Consider the following 27,398-nt stretch of genomic DNA (forward strand, 5'->3'; position numbering starts at 1 on the left):
CATGTCACGAGGGAGGTGCTGGACATTGAGTCCGAATGGACCATGTTCCGCACCTCTATTGTCGAGGCGGCTGATTGGAGCTGTGGCCGCAAGGTAGTTGGTGCCTGTCGTGGCAGTAATCCTAGAACCCGTTGGTGGACACCGGCGGTGAGGGATGCCGTCAAGCTGAAGAAGGAGTCCTATCGGGTTCTTTTGGCTCATAGGACTCCTGAGGCAGCGGACAGGTACCGACAGGCCAAGCTGTGTGCGGCCTCGGCGGTCGCGGAGGCAAAAACTCGGACATGGGAGGAGTTCGGGGAAGCCATGGAAAACGACTTCCGGACGGCTTCGAAGCGATTCTGGACCACCATCCGCCGCCTCAGGAAGGGGAAGCAGTGCACTATCAACACCGTGTATGGTGAGGATGGTGTTCTGCTGACCTCGACTGCGGATGTTGTGGATCGGTGGAGGGAATACTTCGAAGACCTCCTCAATCCCACCAACACGTCTTCCTATGAGGAAGTAGTGCCTGGGGAATCTGTGGTGGGCTCTCCTATTTCTGGGGCTGAGGTTGCTGAGGTAGTTAGAAAGCTCCTCGGTGGCAAGGCCCCGGGGGTGGATGAGATCCGCCCAGAGTTCCTTAAGGCTCTGGATGCTGTGGGGCTGTCTTAGTTGACAAGACTCTGCAGCATCGCGTGGACATCGGGGGCGGTACCTCTGGATTGGCAGACCGGGGTGGTGGTTCCTCTCTTTAAGAAGGGGAACCGGAGGGTGTGTTCTAACTATCGTGGGATCACACTCCTCAGCCATCCCGGTAAGGTCTATTCAGGTGTGCTGGAGAGGAGGCTACGCCGGATAGTCGAACCTCGGATTCAGAAGGAACAGTGTGGTTTTCGTCCTGGTCGTGGAACTGTGGACCAGCTCTATACTCTCGGCAGGGTCCTTGAGGGTGCATGGGAGTTTGCCCAACCAGTCTACATGTGTTTTGTGGACTTGGAGAAGGCATTCGACCGTGTCCCTCGGGAAGTCCTGTGGGGAGTGCTCAGAGAGTATGGGGTATCGGACTGTCTGATTGTGGCGGTCCGCTCCCTGTATGATCAGTGCCAGAGTTTGGTCCGCATTGCCGGCAGTAAGTCGGACACGTTTCCAGTGAGAGTTGGACTCTGCCAAGGCTGCCCTTTGTCACCGATTCTGTTCATAACTTTTATGGACAGAATTTCTAGGCGCAGTCAATGCGTTGAGGGGATCTGGTTTGCTGGCTGCAGGATTAGGTCTCTGCTTTTTGCAGATGATGTGGTCCTGATGGCTTCATCTGGCCAGGATCTTCAGCTCTCGCTGGATCGGTTCGCAGCTGAGTGTGAAGCGACTGGGATGAGAATCAGCACCTCCAAGTCCGAATCCATGGTTCTCGCCCGGAAAAGGGTGGAGTGCCATCTCCGGGTTGCGGAGGAGACCCTGCCCCAAGTGGAGGAGTTCAAGTACCTCGGAGTCTTGTTCACGAGTGAGGGAAGAGTGGATCGTGAGATCGACAGGCGGATCGGTGCGGCGTCTTCAGTAATGCGGACGCTGTATCGATCCGTTGTGGTGAAGAAGGAGCTGAGCCGGAAGGCAAAGCTCTCAATTTACCGGTAGATCTACGTTCCCATCCTCACCTATGGTCATGAGCTTTGGGTTATGACCGAAAGGACAAGATTACGGGTACAAGCGGCCGAAATGAGTTTCCTCCGCCGGGTGGCGGGGCTCTCCCTTAGAGATAGGGTGAGAAGCTCTGCCATCCGGGGGGAGCTCAAAGTAAAGCCGCTACTCCTCCACATCGAGAGGAGCCAGATGAGGTGGTTCGGGCATCTGGTCAGGATGCCACCCGAACGCCTCCCTAGGGAGGTGTTTAGGGCACGTCCGACCGGTAGGAGGCCACGAGGAAGACCCAGGACACGTTGGGAAGACTATGTCTCCCGGCTGGCCTGGGAACGCCTCGGGATCCCCCGGGAGGAGCTGGACGAAGTGGCTGGGGAGAGGGAAGTCTGGGCTTCCCTGCTTAAGCTGCTGCCCCCGCGACCCGACCTCGGATAAGCGGAAGAAGATGGATGGATGGATGGATATATATATATATATATATATATATATATATATATATATATATATATATATATATATATATATATATATATATATATATATATATATATATATATATATATATATATATATATATATACATATATATATATATATATATATATATTGGTTTACAAAAACTTATCCTGTGTTTTTGTAAACCAAATATTAAAATGTATATATATATATATATATATATATATATATATATATATATATATATATATATATATATATATATATATATATATATATATATATATATATATATATAAAACGTATATGTATATATACTGTATGTATATTGATGTATATATGTTTTTTGTTTTTTTTACCTTTGCAGTCAGGACACTTTTCAGTTTGTACACTAGGTGGCAGAGAGGAGCTGCAAGGAAAAAATGCAATATAGGTAAAGTGTCAACTCATGTGGTCAGTTTGTTGGGTTTTCCATTAAAGTTGCACAGTACAACAATTTGCACACACACTCTATTTTCCTTTGTGTTACATTGGCGCCCTGCCGTTGCAACATTGGTCTTGAGCTGTAGTGTTACACACAAACAATATGGCAACAACCCCAATGTTCGGCATCGTTTTTTTCACCGGAATACGTCCGTCTGAAGCCTTCCGCCAACGTTATAACGGGAATGGAATTTGCACTCAAGTACATTGCTTCATCTTTTTCAAATGATCCTATTCAAACTCCATCAACATCAGTCGGAGGCGATAATATACTCTCTTGTCTACTCAAGTGTGCACAGGTTAACAAATCCCACAGGACCGGTGCACCTAATTAGCCTCAATTATGACCACCCAGGGGAATAGACATTTCTGCGACCCCCCTAATTTTGAATTACTTTTGAGAACTTGATATTTCATTATTGTAAGAGTTATTCTTTGTCTATGACACTACTAAGTAGAGGGTCATCCCCAGGGTACAAAGGTGGGGGACTAAAGATATGCTAGTGTAGGAGGGGTAGAAGGAACAGGACAGGCCTTTCCTCAGGAAAACGTATCACCTTCCACCACAATAGCGCTCCAACAGCCACATTGCTCTCTGGAGTCCATAAACACTTTCAGACACACTCTTCAGTCACACACACTTTCTTGCACAGCCTGCACACTCCAGGATGACACTGCATTGAAAAACTGCAACAAGGATTTTCTTTACAGGTAAGCCACCTGTTTAAGTCAGCTTCTGGTTTATTTGCTTTCACGCCGACTGGTTGTCAGGTGTCAAAACAGGTGCGATCTCTAATAGATATATTGAATATGTTGTGTGTGTGTGTGAGAAATTAGTTGAGGGTTGAACTTTACACATTTCAGTCTCTCTAGGATTTTAAGGAGTTTTAAGGCCAAATTTTTTCATTAACATTACACCTCCTGGTGATTTAATAATTGTTTTTTTTTAAAGCACAGGATTAATAGGAAAAATATCAAATATATATTTTAAAAAATTGACATATTTGTATATTGGTAAATGTTAATAAATATATATATATATATATATATATATATATATATATATATATATATATATATATATATATATATATATATATATATATATATATATATATATATATATTTATATATATATATATATATATATATATATATATACATATGTATGTATATATATATATATATATATATATATATATATATTTATTTATATATATATTTATATATATATATATTTATATATATATATATTTATATATATATGTATATATATATGTGTGTGTGTATGTGTATATATATACTGTATGTATGTATGTATGTATGTATATATATATATATATATATATGTGTGTGTGTGTGTGTGAGTATATATATACTGTATGTATATATATATATATATATATATATATATATATATATATATATATATATATATATATATATATATATATATATATATTAGGGCTGCGAATCTTTGGGTGTCCCACGATTCGATTCAATATCGATTCTTGGGGTCACGATTCGATTCAAAATCGATTTCTTTTCGATTCAACACGATTCTCGATTCAAAAACGATATTTTCCCGATTCAAAACGCTTCTCTATTCATTCAATACATAGGATTTCAGCAGGATCTACCCCAGTCTGCTGACATGCAAGCAGAGTAGTAGATTTTTCTAAAAAGCTTTTATAATTGTAAATTACAATGTTTTATCAACTGATTGCAATAATGTTAATTTGTTTTAACTATTAAATGAAACAAAAATATGACTTATTTTATCTTTGTGAAAATATTGGACACAGTGTGTTGTCAAGCTTATGAGATGCGATGCAAGTGTAAGCCACTGTGACACTATTGTTCTTTTTTTAATTTTTATAAATGTCTAATGATAATGTCAATGAGGGATTTTTAATCACTGCTATGTTGAAATTGTGACTAATATCGATACTGTTGTTGATAATATTCATTTTTGTTTCACTACTTTTGGATTGTTCTGTGTCGTGTTTGTGTCTCCTCTCAATTGCTCTGTTTATTGCCGTTCTGAGTGTTGCTGGGTCGGGTTTGGTTTTGGAATTGGATTGCATTGTTATGGTATTGCTGTGTATTGTTTTGTTGGATTGATTAATAAAAAAAATTAAATAAAAAAAACAATAAAAAAAAACAACGATTTTTTAAAAATGAGAATCGATTCTGAATCGCACAACGTGAGAATCGCGATTCGAATTCGAATCGATTTTTTCCCACACCCCTAATATATATATATATACACTACCGTTCAAAAGTTTGGGGCCACATTGAAATGTCCTTATTTTTGAAGGAAAAGCACTGTACTTTTTAATGAAGATAACTTTAAACTAGTCTTAACTTTAAAGAAATACACTCTATACATTGCTAATGTGGTAAATGACTATTCTAGCTGCAAATGTCTGGTTTTTGGTGCAATATCTACATAGGTGTATAGAGGCCCATTTCCAGAAACTATCACTCCAGTGTTCTAATGGTACAATGTGTTTGCTCATTGGCTCAGAAGGCTAATTGATGATTAGAAAACCCTCGTGCAATCATGTTCACACATCTGAAAACAGTTTAGCTCGTTACAGAAGCTACAAAACTGACCTTCCTTTGAGCAGATTGAGTTTCTGGAACATCACATTTGTGGGGTCAATTAAACGCTCAAAATGGCCAGAAAAAGAGAACTTTCATCTGAAACTCGACAGTCTATTCTTGTTCTTAGAAATGAAGGCTATTCCACAAAATTGTTTGGGTGACCCCAAACTTTTGAACGGTAGTGTATATATATAGATGTATTAATTTTTTTCTTTATTTTTTATTTTTTTAAATGTAAAATTTTTTGTTGCAAATCCTTTTTTGTTTCATTTCTCTTCATATGCAACAGGAGTGCTCTGCTGTTTTTATGGGCCTACTACAAAAAAGCTTATCAAAAATAATCTCTGTGATAACACTCAGGTGTTTTTAGGAATCTGCTGCAAAAATGTTAGTCTTTTTTAACTGAACTCGGTCTGGGGCCAGATTTGGCCCCAGACCGTCATTTTATAGCCCTGGTGTATAGCTCTGGCGAGATGTGCTCCCCATTAGGATTCATGCAGCTCCTGCATCCACGCATTTGCATGAATCCAAGTAATCTTTCAACTGAGTCCAATCCTTACAATAATTTTTAAATTGTTTTATTTTGGCATTTATATTACTGTACATGGTTCGCACTACAAACAATTGAACAATATAATGTATGAGACATTGGGTTATGGTCACACGTGAAGATGTCAGTGCTTTGAGTTTCCCAGCAAAAATAAAAAATATATACAAAACCCAAAACCAGTGAAGTTGGCACGTTGTGTAAGTAGTAAATAAAAACAGAATACAATGATTTGCAAATCCGTTTTAACCTATATTCAATTGAATAGACTGCAAAGACAAGATACTTAACGTTCGGACTGGAAAACTTTGTTATTTTTGGAAAATATTAGCTCATTTGGAATTTGATGCCTGCAACATGTTTCAAAAAAGCTGGCACAAGTGTTAAAAAAGTCTGAGAAAGTTGAGGAATGCTCATCAAACACTTATTTGGAACATCCCACAGGTGAACAGGCCAATTGGGAACAGGTGGGTGCCATGATTGGGTATAAAAGCAACTTCCATGAAATGCTCAGTCATTCACAAACAAGGATGGGGCGAGGGTCACCACTTTGTGAACAAATGCGTGAGCAAATTGTCGAACAGTTTAAGAACAACATTTCTTAATGAGCTATTGCAAGGAATTTAGGGATTTCACATCTACGGTCCGTAATATCATCAAAAGGTTCAGAGAATCTGGAGAAATTACTGCACGTAAGCGTTGATATTACGAACCTTCGATTCCTCAGGCGGTACTGCATCAAAAACCGACATCAGTGTGTAAAGGATATCACCACATCGGCTCAGGAACAGTTCAGAAAACCACTGTCAGTCACTACAGTTCGTCGCTACATCTGTAGTGAAACGCCGCCGGCTAAGATGGACTGATATAAAGTGTAAAAGTGTTCTGTGGTCTGACGAGTCCACATTTCAAATTGTTTTTGGAAACTGTGGAAGTCGTGTCCTCCGGAACAAAGAGGAAAAGAACCATTCAGACTGTTCTAGGCGCAAAGTTGAAAAGCCAGCATCTGTGATGGTATGGTGGTGTATTAGTGCCCGAGGCATGGGTAACTTACACATCTGTGAAGGCACCATTAATGCTGAAAGGTACATACAGGTTTTGGAGCAACATATGTTGCCATCCAAGCAACATCTTTTTCATGGACGCCCCTGCTTATTTCAACAAGACAATGCCAAGCCACATTCTGCACGTGTTACAACAGCGTGGCTTCATAGTAAAAGAGTGTGGGTACTGGACTGGCCTGCCTGTTGTCCAGACCTGTCTCCCATTGAAAATGTGTGGCGCATTATGAAGCCTAAAATACCACAAAGGAGACCCTGGACTGTTGAACAACTTAAGCTGTACATTAAGCAAGAATGAGAAAGAATTCCACCTGAAAAGCTTCAAAAATTGGTCTCCTCAGTTCCCAAACGTTTTCTGAGCGTTGTTAAAAGGAAAGGCCATGTAAAAATGCCCCTGTGTCAAAATTTTTGCAATGTGTTGCTGCTATTAAATTCTAAGTTAATGATTATTTGCAAAAAAAAAATAGGTTTCTTAGTTCGAACATTAAATATCTTGTCTTTGCAGTGTATTCAATTGAATATAAGTTGAAAAGGATTCGCAAATCCTTGTATTCTGTTTTTATTTACGAATTACACAACGTGCCAACTTCACTGGTTTTGGGTTTCGTATATACATAACATACTAAATTTTACATTTGATCGTTTGTAGCGTGAACCACATATATTAAAGGACAAAATACAAAAATATAGCTTTATTTATGGGTGGCATGGATTTCAATGGAGAGCATGTCTCATGAGAAAAACGGCCCTGTTATTGATGTCATGTCTGTTTATCATGTTTTTGTTTTGGCCATGTGCTGTTTGTTTTTTTGGACACTTTCTTAGTTCCTGGTTTCACTTCCTTGTTTGGTTTGGTTTCCATGGTCACCCATTAGTTTTCACCTGTCATGTCACGCACCTGTTTGTTCCAATCATGTCACTGTTATTTAAGTCTACCTTTGTTCATCACTCGTTCTGCCTGCATTGTGTTTGTCACGCGTTTATGTCAAGTAAGTGTTTGATTATGCCATGTCATCCATGCCAAGTAATTAAGCTTCATGTGTTTTAGGCACGCTTGCCTTTTTGCTTTATTGTTTGCATGCGTGATAGTTTTAGTGATTTATCTTGGATAAATCCAAGCTCACCTTCACGCTGTCGTCCGGAGCCGTTTTTTGCATGGGAAGAACAACCCCACAGCCAGCTGCGACCCCCCCACGTGACAATTGAGATATATTACAGTGGTACCCAGGGCCACCCCACCCTATTAGCAGATTATGTGCGTTGTAGAGGACCACGCAATCCGTGAGGGCTCCATTTTGTGTGAGGAGTTGCTTGCAAAATGTCACTTAATAAATGACAGGGCTCTTCATTTAAAGATATTATTCCTCGCCACTATTTTCTCCATCATTGTTCAGGATATAAAGTAATAAGAGATTTTCCTCAACATTGTCACCCCCCATGGCCCGCAGTGTCAGTGCATTGGTGGCATATGGGCCAGACATACTGGATTTTATCCCTGCTGGGCATTGAGGGAGAAACAATTGCTATTTTGTGTTAAAAGTGTTGTTTTGCATCCAAAATAACTGCATACAATTAAATTCAACTTTGAGTCCATCCATCCATCTGTTTTCTTGTCCCTTTCGGGGTTGCGCGGGGCTGGAGCCTATTCCAGCTGCACTCGGGAGGAAGGCGGGGTACACCAGGGCCAACACAGATAGACAGACAACATTCACACACTAGGGCCAATTTAGTGTTGCCAATCAACCTATCCCCAGGTGCATGGTGGGAGGAAGGCGGACTACCCGGAGAAAACACCCACAGTCACGGGGAGAACATGCAAATTCCACAAAGAAAGACCCCCGAGCCTGGGATCGAACCCAAGACTTTGTTATTGTGAGGCACATGCACAAACCCCTATGTCACCGTGCTCTCTCTTTCTCTCGCTCTCTCTCTCTAAATATATATATATATATACATACATACATATATATATATAAACAAATATATATAAATATATATAGATATATATATAAAAACATGTATATATATATATATAGCTTTTGAATTCAGTAGTGTTTCTCACTTTGTTTTTATCAAAGTGCTGGCACTCGCAATTTTATTTGCCCCCCCATTGAGGATTATTTTGCAGTCGAACTCAAGACTGAGTCACCAATGCGTGATATTCTTTGTTTTGTCAGTGGACTAGTGAATTATGTTCAATGTTTGCCCGTACAAAAACTGACTAACGCTTTGTTGATTGTTTTTACAGCCCATCAGTTCCAATCGCAAGTGCAACCATGCCCATTCTGAAGAATCTCCCAGGAAGGTCCAAGAGCTGCCATGAGTTCCCCAGAGCCAACGGTGAGCTCATTCTCCCACGGCTTGACTTGGACCTCAAAGACTTGAATAATCTGAAGGAGCTGAACGAGCTCAAGGAGCTGAACAAGAACCTCAACCCCTTTGAGGATGTGGACCTGGATGAAGACGAGAGGGGCGAAGGTGACGCGGGCCTCATCATGGGGGAGGTCAGGGGTACCCTGCAGCTCAGGTCGGCCCGTGATGGAGAAGAGGAGGAAAACGAGCTGAACGCTGAAAGACACGGTGCGGTAAACCACAAAGGAAAACCACTCCGGGGAACCCTAGAGAGGATTTGTGGCGTGTCTCCACTGAAGACCCTTGGAAAACTAGGAAAGGGGCTCCGCAAATCCGGCAGGAGCGTGTGGGGGAACAACTCTCCCCACTATAGCCCTGGAGACTCAAACACGCTCCCGACAGAGAGGGACAAAAGTAAAGGACTACGCAGGAGCTCAGAAGGAATTATGACTCTGTTACGGTGAGGAAAAGTGGGAATCATAATCAACATTGTTTTTGCTGTGCTGTTATATGGTGTTGGATAAGACAATGCACTCAAACTATACAACAATATGTTTGATACAAACTAAGACCCAAACATAACATTTGTATACAACTATCGAAAATAACTATGATGGAAATACTTTACTTTTAATGTACGACTCAGCAACGCTTTAAATGTGTCCTACCTGCATGCTTATCATGTGACCATCTCTCCAGTTGTGTGTCAGGTAAGCTAGGTCATTTCCAAACACTTGTTTGTTTGTCATTAAAGCTTTTTTTAAAGCAACTTAATAGTTCTAATAGGGTTGTACTGTATACCAGTACTAGTAAAGTACCGCGATACTAATGAATCTTAACGGCGGTGACGGCGTGCCGTTGTCAGGTCGTGACAATTCTGGTTTTACGAGCAGAGGGGCGTGTTCGGCAGCGCACAATCACAAAGTACTTAAAGGCCTACTGAAATGAAATTTTCCTATTTAAATGGGGATAGCAGGTCCATTCTATGTGTCATACTTGATCATTTTGCGATATTGCCATATTTTTGCTGAAAGGATTTAGTAGAGAACATCGACGATAAAGTTCGCAACTTTTGGTCGCTGATTAAAAAGCCTTGCCTGTACCGGAAGTAGCGTGACGTCACAGGTTGTGGAGCTCCTCACATCTGCACATTGTTTACAATTATGGCCACCAGCAGCGAGAGCGATTCGGACCAAGAAAGCGACGATTACCCCATTAATTTGAGCGAGGATGAAAGATTCGTGGATGAGGTAGTGAGAGTGAAGGATTAGAGGGCAGTGGAAGCGATTCAGATAGGGAAGATGCTGTGAGAGGCGGGTGGGACCTGATATTCAGCTGGGAATGACTAAAACAGTAAATAAACACAAGACATACAGTATATATACTCTATTAGCCACAACACAACCAGGCTTATATTTAATATGCCACAAATTAATCCGCATAACAAACACCTCCACCCTCCTGTCCATATAACCCACCAATGCAACTCAAACACCCGCCCAACACACTCAATCCCACAGCCCAAAGTACCGTTCACCTCCGTAAAGTTCATACAGCACATATATTTCCCCAAAGTTACGTACGTGACATGCACATAGCGGCACGTACGTACGGGCAAGCGATCAAATGTTTGGAAGCCAAAGCTGCGTACTCACGGTAGCGCGTCTGCTATCCAACTCAAAGTCCTCCTGGTTGTTTTGCTGCAGCCAGCCGCTAATACACCGATACCACCTACAGCTTTCTTCTTTGCTGTCTTCATTGTTCATTAAACAAACTGCAAAAGATTCACCAACACAGATGTCCAGAATACTGTGGAATTTTGCGATGAAAACAGACGACTTAATAGCTGGCCACAATGGTGTCCCAATATTTTTGCACAATCCGTGACGTCACGCGCAAACGTCATCATACCGAGACGTTTTTAGCAGAATATTTCGCGGGAAATTTAAAATTGCACTTTACTAATCTAACCCGGCCGTATTGGCATCTGTTGCAATGTTAAGATTTCACATAAACTATCAGACTGCGTGGTCGGTAGTAGTGGGTTTCAGTAGGCCTTTAAAAACAGACACTGTGTGTCGACAGAAAAGGGAGAATGGACGCATTTTGGCTTAAAAACTAACAATAAAGGTGAAGCTATAACACTGAAACCCTGCTCTACAAGAGGTGCTTTAAAACATAGCTAGCTAACTAGCGGCTAACGTCCATCCGCAGTCTGCAGTGTTTTATCTACTTCTAAATCACTAATCCTTGCCTCCATGCCGACAAATAAAGTAAGTTTCTTAAAAGTATCATCACTGCAGGACGAGGAATAGCTAAACATGCTTCATTACACACCATAGGAGGATACAATAGCTCACCGCTAACAAATGCCATGGGTGGATCTACACCTGACATCCACTGTAATGATACCAAGTACAAGAGCGTATCTCGTCGACGCTACAATGATTACATCGATATTTTTTAGCATCACAAAATCTTTTTTCCTTTTTTAAATTTATATTATGTTTATAAACTCAGGAAATATGTCCCTGGACACATGAGGACTTTAAATATGACCAATGTATGATCCTTTAACTACTTGGTATCGAATCGATACCCAAATTTGTGGTGTCATCCAAAACTAATGTAAAGCATGTTTATTACATTTTAACAGAAGTGTTGATGGAACATGTTAAAACAGAAAATGATCAGATATTAACAGTAAATGAACAAGTAGATTAATGATGCATTTCTACAGCTTGTCCCTCATAATTCTGACAAAATTAATTTCAAATGACACAACATCTTATGGCTTACGTCAGCAGCCAAATTGGGAGCCTGTGTTTACTTACTAATAAAAGACAAGTTGTCTAGTATGTTCACTATTTTATTTACGGACAAAATTGTTCTTCGATTGCAATAAGAAACATATGTTTAATGGGCCGTAAGATTTTGTGTTAAAATAAAGCCAATAATGCCTTTTTTGTGGTCCCCTTCATTTAGAAACGCATGGAAAAGTATCGAAATACGTTTTACTACCGGTACCAAAATATTGGTATCGGGACAACCCTAAGTTTAAATGACTCAAATTTCCATTTGAACTGTTCTTACATTATTTCTTAGCCAAACAAGTGAGTAAAATATCGCTATCTGGCTTTTAGCCTTAAATTTCCAATGTCACATTGCACAATACACCCATATACATTTCACTGTCTACTCTTAAGGATCTTCAATTAACAAATGTCCTTTTGTTCAATTATTAGAAAAACAGTTGTGGGACGAAGCCCAAAAAAGTGTAAAACTTAGTTTTTTTCAATTACGAATACATTTACCACAAATGTCAACAGTAACATGTACATTTCTGCATTTGCTTTCCCGCATATTCACAGATTCCTTTCCTCTAGTTTATTTTTTTTTAAATCTTTTTATTAATATTTCTTCAGTCAGAGGCCAACAAAAAACCAAGAACAATTGTGCATCCATAAATTCATAAATTGACAATTTTACAGACCGAAAGGGCAGGCCTGGCCCTAACCAATCTGGCGCCCTAGGCAAGATTTTAGGTGGCGCCCCCCCACATCGGCAGTGAAGTGTATATACTCACAAGAAACCGAATAGCTTTGTCTTTGACCTTTTTTTTTTACTTAAAGAAAGCAAATTAACATATTATATGAGAATGTTATGTTATGATTATCTTTAACCGAATCACAGCAGTGCTTAAATAAAAAAACAGCATTCCCTCTCATGTGATATTGCTTAATTAACATTAATGATGTGCACTTTAACAACTAGGCTTACAACTATACCTAATATATAAAGGGGTGGAAAAGTGACTATTACCTGCAGGGCAAACATTAGCTAACCAGAAGGCAATAACAATGTAAACAAAAAACACCTGCTTAAAAGATCTAATACAAATGTCCCTGAGGAATGTAAGGTGGGAGTACTGTAATTACCTAACGTTACATTATTATTTTCCATAACAATTTAGCCCCCTCCACAATATTAACCCGACGTTAAAACAGAACTAGCTATTTATTGATTAGCAATTGCCGAATTATGTAACATTAGCTTAATGCTAAAAAGCCAGGTTACTATCACATTCTGTAACAGACAAATAATTTCTTGTAGGCTAACGTTACCTCCCTGCTACCTCTGTCTTTTTCTCGTTTCTCCTCCTCTTCTTTTCTGTTTTTTCTTCCCTGGGCACCTGAGAGTTTTGGCCGTTTTGACATCTTGTGTTGATTTTTTGATGCGGTGACGTCCATAAACAGTCATGATACGGGAAGGGAGGGGGCGCACCGTGCGGGGGAAAGGGGGGGGGGGGGGCGTAATGTTGTAACAAATAATATTTCTATTAAATAGGCTTTACTTTGCATTTGAATTAATGTGGGATTATTTTATTTATTTAGAAATAATAACTTTTTTTCTTTTTTTTCTCCAACATTTGTGGCACTGGCGTGGCGCACCTGATGGACGGCGCCCTTAGCATTTGCCTATACAGCCTATGCCACGGGCCGGCCCTGCGAAAGGGTCTAAGCTGAAGTTAAGCACTTGAAGTTAACCCTGTTAACTAACTCAAACGAACTCAAATCCAAGATGTAGTAAAACCGGAAGACATCAGGCTCTGATCTTGAGCTTCATAGAACTGTGACATTTCTATAATATTACGAATACACCTTGTACAAAGCATAACAACTGTTCAAATAAATACACAGTAAAGACAAAGACCAACAATTGTGAAATATCCATGTACACTCAAACATGTTGGTTAAGCATTTGTACCAATAATATATTATAAACAAACACTTATATCACTATTATTATTTATGTCCCACATTTAGTTTTGTTAATAACATTGATCATAGTATTAACTCCTGGTGTTTATTCTGGAGCGACATTGGTCTTAAAGTGTTTTTTTTAATGTGTAAATGGAACTGGAACATTTTAAGGCATCATAGGTTGATTGCCAACGCTAAATTGACCCTAGTGTGTGAATGTGAGTGTGAATGTTGTCTGTCTATCTGTGTTGGCCCTGCGATGAGGTGGCGACTTGTCCAGGGTGTACCCCGCCTTCCGCCCGAATGCAGCTGAGATACGCTCCAGCATCCCCCGCGACCCCGAAAGGGACAAGCGGTAGAAAATGGATGGATGGATCCAGGCTGTTCCACAGATTAACCCTTTGACGGACACACATCTACTTTTTAAAATAGTTTGCTTTCTGAAAGACGGATGAACCTCTGAGGTCATATGGACTCTCTCTGGATTTGAACCTGTCCTGGAGACACTAGGGCAGCATTCGGTTATGAGCTTTATACATCAAAATAGCAGTGTTGAGGTCAATAAGATCATGCAGTTTTAATGTTTTTAATGAAATTGAGCATTGGTAATGAGCATAATAATCTGCATAATTTCCAATTATAATTACCGTATTTTTCGGACTATAAATCGCAGTTTTTTTCATAGTTTGGCCGGGGGTGCGACTTATACTCAGGAGCGATTATGTGTGAAATTATTAACACATTATCGTAAAACATCAAATAATATTATTTAGCTCATTCACGTAAGGGACTAGACGTATAAGATTTCATCGGATTTAGCGATTAGGAGTGACAGATTGTTTGGTAAACGTATAGCATGTTCTATATGTTATAGTTATTTGAATGACTCTTACGTTACGTTAACATACCAGGCACGTTCTCAGTTGGTTATTTATGTGTCATATAACGTACACTTATTCAGCCTGTTGTTCACTATTCTTTATTTATTTTAAATTGCCTTTCAAATGTCTATTCTTGGTGTTGGGTTTTATCAAATACATTTCCCCAAAAAATGCATATGTTTTTTTCCTTCTTTATCATGCATTTTCGGCAGGTGCGACTTATACTCCGAAACGACTTATACTCCGAAAAATACGGTACTTTCTTTTGGGGTAAGAACATAGAGTTGATGTTTGATTTATAATTATTACCCCAGATTTCAACACAATAATGGAGATATGGAAGTACGAAATAATTGTATAGCATGTTAAACAATTTTGATTTACAGAGTTTTTAATTTTATAAAACATATCAATAATTTTTGCCATCTTTGTCTAGAGTATATTTATGTGCAGTTTCCAATTTTATTTGTCATCTACATAGATTCCCCAAAAATGTGTTGAATACACCCTTTTTATTTCCATATCAACAATTTTTATGTGACACGGTATGTTAATTTTCTTATTTCCAAAAATTATATATTTTGTTTTATTTAAATTGCTTGATAGTTTATTAGCATCAAACTATTGCTTTAGAATTAAGAGTTCACTCTTTACGGTCTTTAGGAGCTGGCCAAGGTCTTGCCCAGAACAGCACAGGCTTGTATCATCAGCAAAGAGAAATACGGTTTAGTTTTTTTTTAAGATTTTACAGACATTATTAATATAGACATTTAAACTATTTTGGTCCTAGTATAGAATCTTGGGGTACGCCATGTGTTATAATCTTTTTATGTGAATCTACATTGTTTACATGCACATACTGTTTTCTGCCACCAGTTCAATTGGTAAATCGTTTTATTAATGATAACTTAGGGTTATTACATAAACTTAGTAATTGGGAAAAATATATACATTTTTAACACAAATGTGTTCTGTTAACCACTAATGGTAACGTAAGCGAGCCAATGGTGTTTTTGTTATGTTTTTTGCTTCGAAACATAAAACTGTGAGCAGTATGCAAACAGCCCCTTGAAAAAATGCGTAAGTCCATTCCAAACGGTAAATAATAAATAAAATAGGTTAGTGTTTTTAATACTTACCATTGTTCTTTCTTTGACTAATTTAACTTGATCAAGCTTTTTCAAACATTCCACGCTACAAAATAACAAAAGTGTCTATGAGCTGTGCTGGTATCATATCAGATCAATATCAGTATCGGCCAATACTCAAGGGTCACACCTAGTAATTATTAGTATTATAGAAAAGAACATCACAGTTTTGTCGCGTTGCTAACAGTTTGTCTATAATCATAAAATAGAAATAAGCTAAACTTCCAATGCAGTAACACATTCTTCCCACCAGGAGTGTTGATTTACTGTCTTCTTTTTTTACGTAGCATTACAGGCCGTCGTAAGGAGGAGCACAGAGAAAACCTGCCCTGTGGGGACCTGAATGCAGACGGTGAGGCGGAGGCATCCAGGAGGCCGTCCTTCCTCAGGATGGTCAGTCTGGGCAAGCTGAAGAGGGAATCCATGTCCGACAAGGCCTCCCAGGGGACTGAGGAGGAAGCAGAGGAGGAGGAGGAGCCAGTGGTCCAAACCAGAGAGCCCCTCTCAGGTAGAGTACAGGAAAGCATGAGTTACTAAGAATATGTATTTTTGGAGTAAGTTCCAACGCTTTGCTGGGTTATTCTCAGGCACATCCTCACTTGGTGATTGACACACAATACATTTTTTTTATGTAAAAAAAAAACAAAAATGTGAATCACTGCAATGTGCTTAGTGCCAACCAAGGCTAAATTGGAGCAGAATTTTATTTGGAGGCTGTATACTAATACACCCCCCAATATCGAGATATATATCGTGTATCGTGACATGGCCTAAAAATATTGAGATGTTAATAAAAAGGCCATATCGCCCAGCCCTACTCAACATCATGCGCCTCAGCCTCTAGCACAGCATTTCAAAGGTCTCGTTTACAATTTATTAATACCGGTATACCATACAACCCTAATATACATATATATATATATATATATATATATACATATATATATATATATCATATATATATATATATATACATATATATGATATATATATATATGATATATATATATATATGTATATATATATATGTATATATATATATATATATATATATATATATATATATATATATATATATATATATATATATATATATATATATATATATATATATATATATATATATATATATATATATATATATATATATATATATATATACATATATATATATATATATATCATATATGTATGTTACATATTACGCTCTACCACGGTATCGAGCACTATTTTTTGGATAATCTAATTAAGACATATATATATCATATATATATATATACATATATATATATATATATATATATATATATATATATATATATATATATATATATATATATATATATATATATATATATACATATGTATATATATATATATATACATATATATATATATATATATGTATATATATATATATATATATATATATACATATATATATATATATATATATATATATATATATATATATACATATGTATATATATATATATATATATACATATATATATATATATATATATATATATATATATATATATATATATATATATATATATATATATATATATATATATATATATATATATATATATATATATATATATATATATATATATATATATATATATATCACACACACACATAAACAGTGGGTAAAGTTTTCAGATCCCTTTAAATGGTTTACTCTTTGTTTCATTGCAGCCATTTGCTAAAATCAAAAATCATTTTATTCCTGATTAAGGTACACCCAGCAGAAAGGCATAATTAAACAGAAATGTAGATTTTTTTTGCTAATTCAGTAAAAAAAGAAAAAGAAAAATTTCACATGGTCATAATTATTCAGACCCTTTGCTCAGTATTGAGAAGACGCACCCTTTTGAGCTAGTACAACCATGAGTATTCTTGGGAATGATGCAACAAGTTTTTCCACACATGGATTTGGGGAGCCATTCTTCCTTGCAGATCCTTTCCAGTTCTGCCATGTTGGTTGGTGAACGTTGGTGGACAGCCATTTTCAAGTCTCTCCAGATATGCTCAATTGGGTTTAGGTCAGGGCTCTGGCTCGGCCAGTAAAAAATGGTCACAGAGTTGTTTCAAAGCCAAGTCTTTGTTATTTTAGCTGTGTCCTTAGGGTCATTGTCTTTTTGGAAGGTGAACCTTCGGCCGAGTCTAAAGTCCTAAATACTCTGGAAGAGGTTTTTCTTCCAGGATATTTCTGTATTTGGCCACATTCATCTTTCCTTCAATTGCAACCAGTCGTCCTGTCCCTGCAGCTGAAAAACACCCCCATAACATGATGCTGCCATCACCATGTTTCACTGTTGGGATTGTATTGGGCATGTGATGAGCAGTGCTTGGTTTTCTCCACACATATCGCTTAGAACTAACTTTAAAAAAATCAAGAGAATCTTATTTCTCATAGTCTCGTAGTCCTTCATGTGTTTTTTTGGCAAACTCTAAGCGGACTTTTCATATGTCTGAGGAGAGGCTTCCGTCGGGCCACTCTTCCATAAAGTTCCAATTGGTGTAGGACTGGACAGTGGACTTTGTGGAACTTTCACCCATCTCCCTACTGCATATCTGGAGCTCAGCCACAGTGATCTTGGGGTTCTTCCTTACTTCTCTCACATAGGCTCTTCTCCCACGATTGCTCAGTTTGACTGGACGGCCAGGTCAAGGAAGAGTTGTGGTCCTTCCAAACTTATTTTTTAAGGATTATGTGCTTTTAGGAACTTTGAGTGCTGCAGGAATTATTTTATAACCTTTGCCAGATATGTGCCTTGCCACAATTCTGTCTCTGAGCTCATTTGGCAGTTTCTTCGACCTCATGACTCTCATTTGATCTGACTCACACTGTCTCACAAGGTCTTAAATAGACAGGTGTCTTTCCTAATCACTCCAATTAGTTTAATTAAACACAGCGGGACTCCAATGAAGGAGCAGAATCATCTCAAGGAAGATCAGAAGGAATTGGACAGCATGTGAGTTAAATATGAGTGTCACAGCAAAGGGTCTGAATACTTATGACCACGTGATATTTCAGTTTTTCTCTTATAATACATTTGTCAACATGGGGTGCTGAGCCCACATTAATGAGAAATATATTTTTTGTATATGCTGCAATGAAACAAAGAGTGAACAATTTAAAGGTGTGAATACTTTCCTTACTCACTGTATACTGTATACAGTATATATATAGATATATATGTATATATATATGTCTATATATATATATATATATATATATATATATATATATATATATATATATATATATATATATATATGCATTTATATTGTATACACATTAAATAAACATCAAATTTGCTAATCTTTCCTCCTTTTATTTATAAAAAAACATTGCAGCTATAGACAGGACAATACAATCACAAAACAATACAAATTATCTTAAGTGCAAGCGTTTTAACACCTAACACTTAACACTGTCTCTGTACTTTTCTTTAATGTCGTGTCTTCAAGTGATAAAATAAAACAAAAAACAGACGTGTTCAAGTCTTAAGCATCGACTTTTTGGCAACATGTTGCTGGGTTGGTGTCTGCCTTTTCAAATCCAAATCCAAACCAAAGCTAAAGAAAGGTGTTCCTCTTCCCTTTTTAGGCATCAATCACTCTTCGAGTTTTGTGGGTTTAGTTTCCATTGTGCATTCCGTCTCTGCTAAGATGTTGACATCCATGCTCTGCCAGCGCTCAACGCAAAGTCTATGAGTCTAAAATGGTACTGCAAAGCAGTAGCGTTGCTGGAGTTAAAATTACGATATAAACAATTGAAATGTTTATGCTACAATTTTTATTGATTTAACAGTGATTTTTAGATCAAAATTAAAATACCTAATTTCCCATTTTTTTCTGGGAAATGTCCTGCAGTATATTTTGGAATGCAAACATTGACAGGTATGCCACTAATATACACGACGCACGCAACCAAAGTTGTCTTATAAAAGCTGTGTTTGGAAAAGTGGTTGATATTACTCCCGAGTTCAACAGGAAAATAACAACACATAGCATCTCCATATTATTTCCTTCTGGATGATGTTTTTTGTGTATTTTGCCTGAATAACAGTCATTATACCCAACATCCATCCATTTTCTACCGCTTGTCCCTTTTGGGGGCGCAGGGAGTGCTGGAGCCTATATCAGCTGCATTTGGGGGGAAGGCGGGGTACACCCTGGACAAGTCGCCACCTCATCGTAGGGCCAACACCACAGACAACATTCACACTCACATTTACAAATCAATTATGACAAATTATAACATATATAGACATGTATTTATCTGTTCTCTTAAACCACTAATGTTAACAAATGCTGTCTGTTTTTGGTTTAGCCATTTTTGATTTTGAGTCGGTAAAATACCCCACTTATAAGTTGAAGTCATGAAATATGGTCCTGTGCCCCATTTCCTCAGAATTTCCCATAGTTCTGAGTCATCGGGTTCAATCAACAGTAGCGTGTCAAATCAGGAAATGCCTGCATTTCCTCTACCTATGTGAGCCTTAAATATCTGTTTGCTGAATCCTTGGGGAACCATGTTTTTCAAGTGCTGAACAAATAATACATAGCTTAGTTTTTAGCCAATACATGCACATATACTCAAATAACCACTTATTTTTCTGATACTATGGCATATATGTACAATGATTCCAACAAAATTGGTCTTTGGTTTGCTCTCAACAGTACTGGAGATCCTACAGTTAGTCAACCACCGGGACTTGCTCCTGGCCGACACACATATTCAGGAGCTACAGCGGGAGTGTGAACTGTTGTCTCTCCTGCCATGTCCGACCAGTCCCACCCTGACTCCGACCCTCAGCCCCCCCAGCCCTTCTGGAATGATTCCCCTGTCATTCTCATCTTTGGATGACTCACTGAGCGCCAATGCTACTCTGGATTCGAGCCGAAGGAAAGAGAAGGATGTGGAGCTCCTCTATGAGGCTTTGATGAAGGAGATGTGGGATGTTGTGCGTGAGTCTCTCCGTCAGCCCAGTGCTGGGCCCAACCTTGGGCTTGTGGTGCTGGTGATTCAACAGGAGGAACATGCCGATGCTGCCTGGACTCTTCGAGAGGACACCAAGCCAGAGCAACAAATGGATGTGGCTCTTCAGATCCAACCCAGCCATCGTCCTCGACGACTGAAGATAAAGTGGAGGGAAGCAGTGGCGGAGGCTGCAGACTGGAGCTTGCCACACCAGGTGGACACTCAGGCGGGCCAGCTGTCCTCGTATCTGGAGCGCCTGAGGTGCCGGGTGGTGGATGACTTGGATGCAGCAAGGAGGAATGCTGTGTCTATTTACCCGGAGGAGTTTGCCGCTTTCCAGGTGTATGTGGAAAGTTATCATAGAGCTGTGGCCAAACGTCTGAAAGCCATTACCAGTGACCCACTGCAGATTACTGATGTCTACTCGCTGTTGGACTGGTTCTACAACATCTACAACCGGTAGAGTACCAGTACATATGTCAGCATGAGACAGTACCAAACGGTAAATGCTAAGTATCTAATTGTCTTTCCACAAAATACATGTTTCTCTTTACAAAGGGATGTTCTGGGAACCATAGGGACCGCAACACCCATCAACTATGCCTCTCTGGAACCCATTCTGCCTCAAAATACAGTGAACAGGCTGGAAGAAGACTGCCTTAGTCTCGTCAAGGTAAACATTGAGTATTATCATGACAGCTGTGCATAAATGCGGACCATTTTGTTGATGGTGTTCCAGGAGAAGGTAACAACAGAGTTGATTCAGGTTCTGGATGATGAAGAACGGCGATGGGCCCATACTCTACACATAGAGGAATATCAGTCCCATCTAGCACGCTCGGTCATACAGGTACTAAATGATTTTGCAGTGAAACAAAAAACAGGATATATTACAATTAAGATCCAGCTGTCCTTAAAAAATGTGTTGTCCTCACTTCTAGAGACTGAAAGTTGATCTAGACAAATCTACATCTGTGAACCAGTTTCTCGGGGCAAGAGTGGCTCGTTTTAGTCTCATCGGTTTGGCTGATTTTCTTTACAGGTAAGGAACAAAATAACATAGAAACCAATATAACATTTATATCAATGCATATACAGACATCTTTGTGTTTAATTGGTTGATTTAGATATCGGTAGAAACCGATCACATGTACTGTATTATCTGCAAATTTGAATCACAATTATAATCAGAAAAAAAAATCACAGGACGAGAGTGTAACAACACAATATTTAAACTACAGTGTATTCTCGGTTATCACATATTTTCTTTCTGGACCCTCCCGTGGTCGGTGAATTTCCGCGAAGTAAGGATGCTATTATTTTATGAGCTATATGAATATTGTATGTATTGAACATGTTTACAATCCCTCCTCACACATAGCTTTCATTAACACTGATAAACACTTCCTATGATCTGAAAAACACTTTATACACTTTAAAACCGACGTAATTTTAACATGAAACTTAAATAGGTACTTAAATCTCAATGTGGTCAATAGTACTTTAAAATCTGCGAAGCACTGAGACCGCAGTGTCGAGGGAACACTGTTCTGCGTTTATCTTATTACATGCATTTGACATTTTGTTACATGTTGTTTTTGTAAACAACATGAAAAATGATATTGTGAAAATACAAAATTTGTCACTTTAGTATCGATCGTATACTGACACTACCCTTGGTATCTACCAATATATGGATCGATCCGCCCTCCCCATGTGTACGCCTGACCGCTACACAGCAACAGAACACGTTATATCATCTTCTCTCTACAATCTTATTAATCTACCGTACTTGTTAATTCCCTGTTAATATCTGGCTACATTCTGCTGTAATGCGCTTCAATCTACATTTTTTAACTTTACTACTTATTTCGTTTGTTGTTTCAAGCTAGTTTAACGGCTAGTTTAGCAATTAGCATGCCTTCTTATCTGGTCCCGCTTGCTCTTACTCGGTGTGTAACATGTTTAGCCTTGTCCTCCAGGGATAATGGCACTTGTAATAAATGCAGTTTATTTGCCGATGATTATCAACCTAGGGAAATGGCTCCACACTCTGTATTGACATACACAGTTAGCTGCTCTGTTAACTTGGGGATCACAAAATAAATAAATTATCAGCCAAAGGGGGTTGGCTTTTGTGGCAGCAAACTTATGATAAAAACTTAAGTTGGCACAACGTATCATAGGCCATGAATGTAGAATACAAGACTCAATGTTGTTGGCAATTGGATGAATAACCTTCCTTGTCTAGCCTTGGCAAATGGAACGCTAAAACTAAAATGGTCGACTGCACGTGTGAAATAACTTGGTGTGTTTTTGTGCATGTTGTAGCTTCTCAAAAAGTGATTTTGTTAACGAAATAATACAAAAAATAACAATGGGAAAATAAAGCAATTCCAATCGGGTCCTTATGCGGGTCCTAACATGCTTTTACCAGTACAGTGCCATCTGCTGGATCTTATTAAAAACCTTGTGTACAGATTCCAGAGAAAAGTGGAGATGTTTCACGAGACACAGGCGGAGTTCGGTGATCGAGGTGATGGATATGTTTCCAGGACAATAGCTCTGGTCAACTGTTGCCCCCCTCTCAGGTGAAACACGTCTGCTTCCATCTCTCATTTGAACTAAGATCTGTATTTTAATGCCACCTTTGTGCCCCGTAGAACCTTTGTGGAGCGCTGCAGGCAGTGTGATCAACAGGCTAGCGAGGACTCTGCAAAGGGAGCCAACTCTTCTCTGGACAGGATCATTAACCAGTCTGTGAGGGTTCTGGCAGACAGGCTGTTTGAGCACATTAGGGTGAGGACATCATGAGCAGGTCATCCACCATAGAATTTTAAGTACATTATAAATACAATTCCTTATTCCATCCATCCATCCATTTTCTACCGCTTGTTTCTCTCGGGGTCGCGGGAGTTATTATTATTATTATTATTACGCGGTCATGGACTAAATAATACACTTAATAACCTTAATTTGGCCAGGCTGATGATCTTTATTACCCCTAATTAGTGTTGTCCCGATACCAACATTTTAGTACCGTTACCAAAATGTATTTTGATACTTTTCGATACTTTTCGGTACTTTTCTAAATAAGGGCGACCAAAAAAAAAGGGCTTTATTTTAACAAAAAAATTCTTAGGGTACATTAAACATATGTTTCTTATTGCAATTTAGTCCTTAAATGAAATAGTGAACATACTAGACAACTTGTCTTTTAGTAGTAAGTAAGCAAACAAAGGCTCCTAATTTGTCTGCTGACATATGCAGTGACATATTGTGTCATTTCTCATTCTATTTTGTTAAAATTATGAGGGACAAGCTGTAAAAATGGATTGTTAATCTACTTGTTCATTTACTGTTAATATCTGGTTATTTTATTTTTTAACATGTTTTATCTACACTTCTGTTAAAATGTAATAATCACTTATTCTTCTGTTGTTTGGATACTTTACATTAGTTTTGGATGATACCACAAATTTGGGTTTCAATCTGATACCAAGTAGTTACAGGATCAGACTTTGGTCATATTCAAAGTCCTCATGTGTCCAGGGACAAATTTCCTGAGTTTATAAACATAATATGCATTTTAAAAAAGGAAAAAAGATTTTGTGACAATAAAAAATATCAATGTAATCATAATAGTAATGACTCAATACGCTATTGTACTTGGTATCATTACAGTGGATGTCAGGTGTAGATCCACCCATGGCGTTTGTTTACATTCAGAGTGCTGGCTTTCTGTTAGCGGTTAGCTATTGTATCCTCCTACGGTGTGTAGTGAAGCATGTTTAGCTAGTCCTCGTCCTGCAGGGATGATACTTATACGAAACTTACTTTATTCGTCGCCATGGAGGCGAGGATTAGTGATTTTGAAGTAGCTAAAACACTGCAGACTGGAGCTGGCCTTTAGCCGCTAGCTAGCTAGCCATGTCTTAAAGCATCTCTTCCTGGGGGCGTTTCAGTTTTATAACTTCCCCTCTATCTTTAGTTTTTAGACCAAAATGCGTCCGTTCTCCCTTATCTGTCTACACACTGTGTCTGCTTGTAAGTACTCTGTGATTGTGCGCTGTCGAACATGTTCCTCTGCTCGTAAAACCAGCAATGTCACAATGTGACGCCGCGCTGTCATGCCCGGGAACCGATACTTTTCAAACAGAGTATGTTACCGTTTTCGATTCATTAGTACCGCGATACTATACCAGTACCGGTATACCGTACAACCCTTCCCTGAATATATGATTTTGTTACAAAGTGTTAAATAAAGGCCATCCATTTTTATCATAGTGACTATTTTTGATCCTTGAATGCTTTATTTGAACTTTTCTTTACAGTTCCTAGTCAATGATTGAATACTGTTTATTTAGCATGCTTTCAAATCTTCACAGTGTCAAAATGATGTAATGTACATTAGTACCCTTTGTTTTTGCTAGTAATCCATTCCAAAAGGTCAGACAAAACTTAAACCAAAGCAATGGTTTCCATCAGAAATAATATAAATCCAATTAATCCATTGCAGCCAGTCGAAAATATAAACACGAAACACATTTTTTTTGAGAATAATTACAATTTTACTTGCCGAATGCAATGCAGAATACAAAATAATTACGATTAAAGACTTTCGTGCTACAAGTTATCTTTGTGAATCAAAATTCACCTTCTTCATCAAAATGCTGGCACTCGTAAATTTTTTTGGCCCAATTGTGGATTATTTTCCAGGCGCATGCCATAATAAAAGTCACCCGCTTGTGGAATTTTTTTGTTGGGCACTCAATTCTGGTAGGTGGTAAAAACTGAGTAGTTTGTAGGTAAAACGATTGGCAGTACAATAACCAAGATGATACATAACAATGGGGCAATGGGCGGAAGGAGGGGAGAGCAAGGGCTCTTTCGAACTTCGTTACGAGTTATGGTGTTTCTCACCTTCTTTATCAAAGTGCTGGCAAACGTAACTTTCTAGGGCCTCAAAGCGGATTATTTTGTAGTTTTACTCAACAAAAAAAGCAAATGCTTGGGATTCGTTGTTTGGGCACTCAAAAGCGTGGAATAAACAGATTTGTTTGTTACGAGCTGTGTTTGACTGTTGATACCAACATTGGGCCGTATGAAAAGCAAAGTAATACTCAATGTATCTCAGTCGCTTACTACTTACTTGTAACCCCAACCCTGCATTGTCTTTTTCAGCCGTTTTTTGACAAAATGGTCAAGAGAAAATGGCTGAACTACACGGACACGTTCGAGGCCATTGAAGCCAGCATCAAACAACACTTCAAAAAGTTCCGAAGGATGGATCCTCCACCGTATCAGGTGTGTCTTGTAGGGTCTTTAGGACCTAGAGGTCCAGGGACGCCAAATTCTAAATGGATTTGCTGAATGACACAGACGTTAGTGGGTGAGGTGCACCGACGGGTCCTGGTGGAATATGTCCGAGCCATCATGCGGGGACGGCTCATATGCACATCTTCCAAGATGAGGAAGAGGATGGCTTTCCGCTTACAAGACGAAGCCAAGCAGCTTAAAGGACTCTTTAAGGATTTGGTGAGTCTGTTTGTTCTTTTAACATAAAAAAGGGTACATGGTCATCCATCCATCCATCCATTTTCTACCGCTTGTCCCGTTCGGGGTCGCGGGGGGTGCTGGAGCCTATCTCAGTTGCATTCGGGCAGAAGGCGGGGTACACCCCGGACAAGTCGCCACCTCATCGCAGGGCCAACACAGATAGACAGACAACATTCACACTCACATTCACACACTAGGGCCATTTTAGTGTTGCCAATCAACCTATCCCCAGGTGCATGTCTTTGGAGGTGGGAGGAAGCCGGAATACATGTTGCCTACTATTATTACTGTATCAGATTTGTTTATTTTTAGAATTTAACATATTCATTACAATATAAAGATGCTTGAATCAGGATTTTATATGCTGCCGATTCCGATTCTGATCACCCATGAGTGATTTTGGCTCATACCAATATTGATCACATGTATTTACTGTAAATTGTTTTATTTACTTATGATGAGTGCTATTGACAGTGTAACAAGATCAACACGATATTCAAAGTAGTTCCCTGTTCTCTTTTATTACATCCAATTGTTTGAGCAAAACAAAGTCAACAACACACAATAAGCAAAAACTACTATCTACTACTCATTTAAACCCTTTGATGTTGCCCTCAAAGTCTTCCTTTGTCCAAGAATATATCCCTTGAGTTTGGAAACATTAACCAAAACGACAAAAAAATTATTTTGTGAAAATAAAAATATTTATCTTATCACTCTAATATCGATCATATACTGATACTACCCTTGGTATCGACATCACCAATTTATTAATCAATCCGCCCTCCACTATCTGTTGTCAACGTGTTTGGCTTTTGTAATTTGGCTTTTGAAGGCATTAATCAGCAATGGCTGATCACATACTTTTTCATGAAATTCGGCCGATACTGTTGGGTTGCCAAACGATCGGCGCTTCCCTATT

The 27,398-nt window shown here is 38.7% G+C and overlaps 1 protein-coding gene across 2 annotated transcripts in view; it reads left to right on the plus strand.

Moving 5' to 3' along the window:
* LOC133650735 (tumor necrosis factor alpha-induced protein 2-like) overlaps positions 1-27,398 on the plus strand; it is a 55,064-nt gene that overhangs the window by 628 nt on the left and 27,038 nt on the right. The window contains exons 1-11 of one of the 2 annotated variants that reach the window (XM_062048330.1): positions 2,478-2,503; positions 9,020-9,583; positions 16,203-16,423; positions 20,617-21,376; positions 21,476-21,590; positions 21,657-21,767; positions 21,859-21,959; positions 23,398-23,508; positions 23,581-23,716; positions 26,102-26,224; positions 26,300-26,455. In XM_062048330.1, the coding sequence (XP_061904314.1) occupies positions 2,493-2,503; positions 9,020-9,583; positions 16,203-16,423; positions 20,617-21,376; positions 21,476-21,590; positions 21,657-21,767; positions 21,859-21,959; positions 23,398-23,508; positions 23,581-23,716; positions 26,102-26,224; positions 26,300-26,455 (2,409 nt within the window). In that variant the 5' untranslated portion in view covers positions 2,478-2,492. Of the gene's footprint in view, positions 1-2,477; positions 2,504-9,019; positions 9,584-16,202; positions 16,424-20,616; positions 21,377-21,475; positions 21,591-21,656; positions 21,768-21,858; positions 21,960-23,397; positions 23,509-23,580; positions 23,717-26,101; positions 26,225-26,299; positions 26,456-27,398 lie in introns of those variants that run through there. The other variant, XM_062048331.1, reaches the window with a different exon arrangement.

The sequence above is a fragment of the Entelurus aequoreus genome, linkage group LG05 (genome assembly GCF_033978785.1).
Source record: "Entelurus aequoreus isolate RoL-2023_Sb linkage group LG05, RoL_Eaeq_v1.1, whole genome shotgun sequence".
Lineage (NCBI taxonomy): Eukaryota > Metazoa > Chordata > Actinopteri > Syngnathiformes > Syngnathidae > Entelurus > Entelurus aequoreus.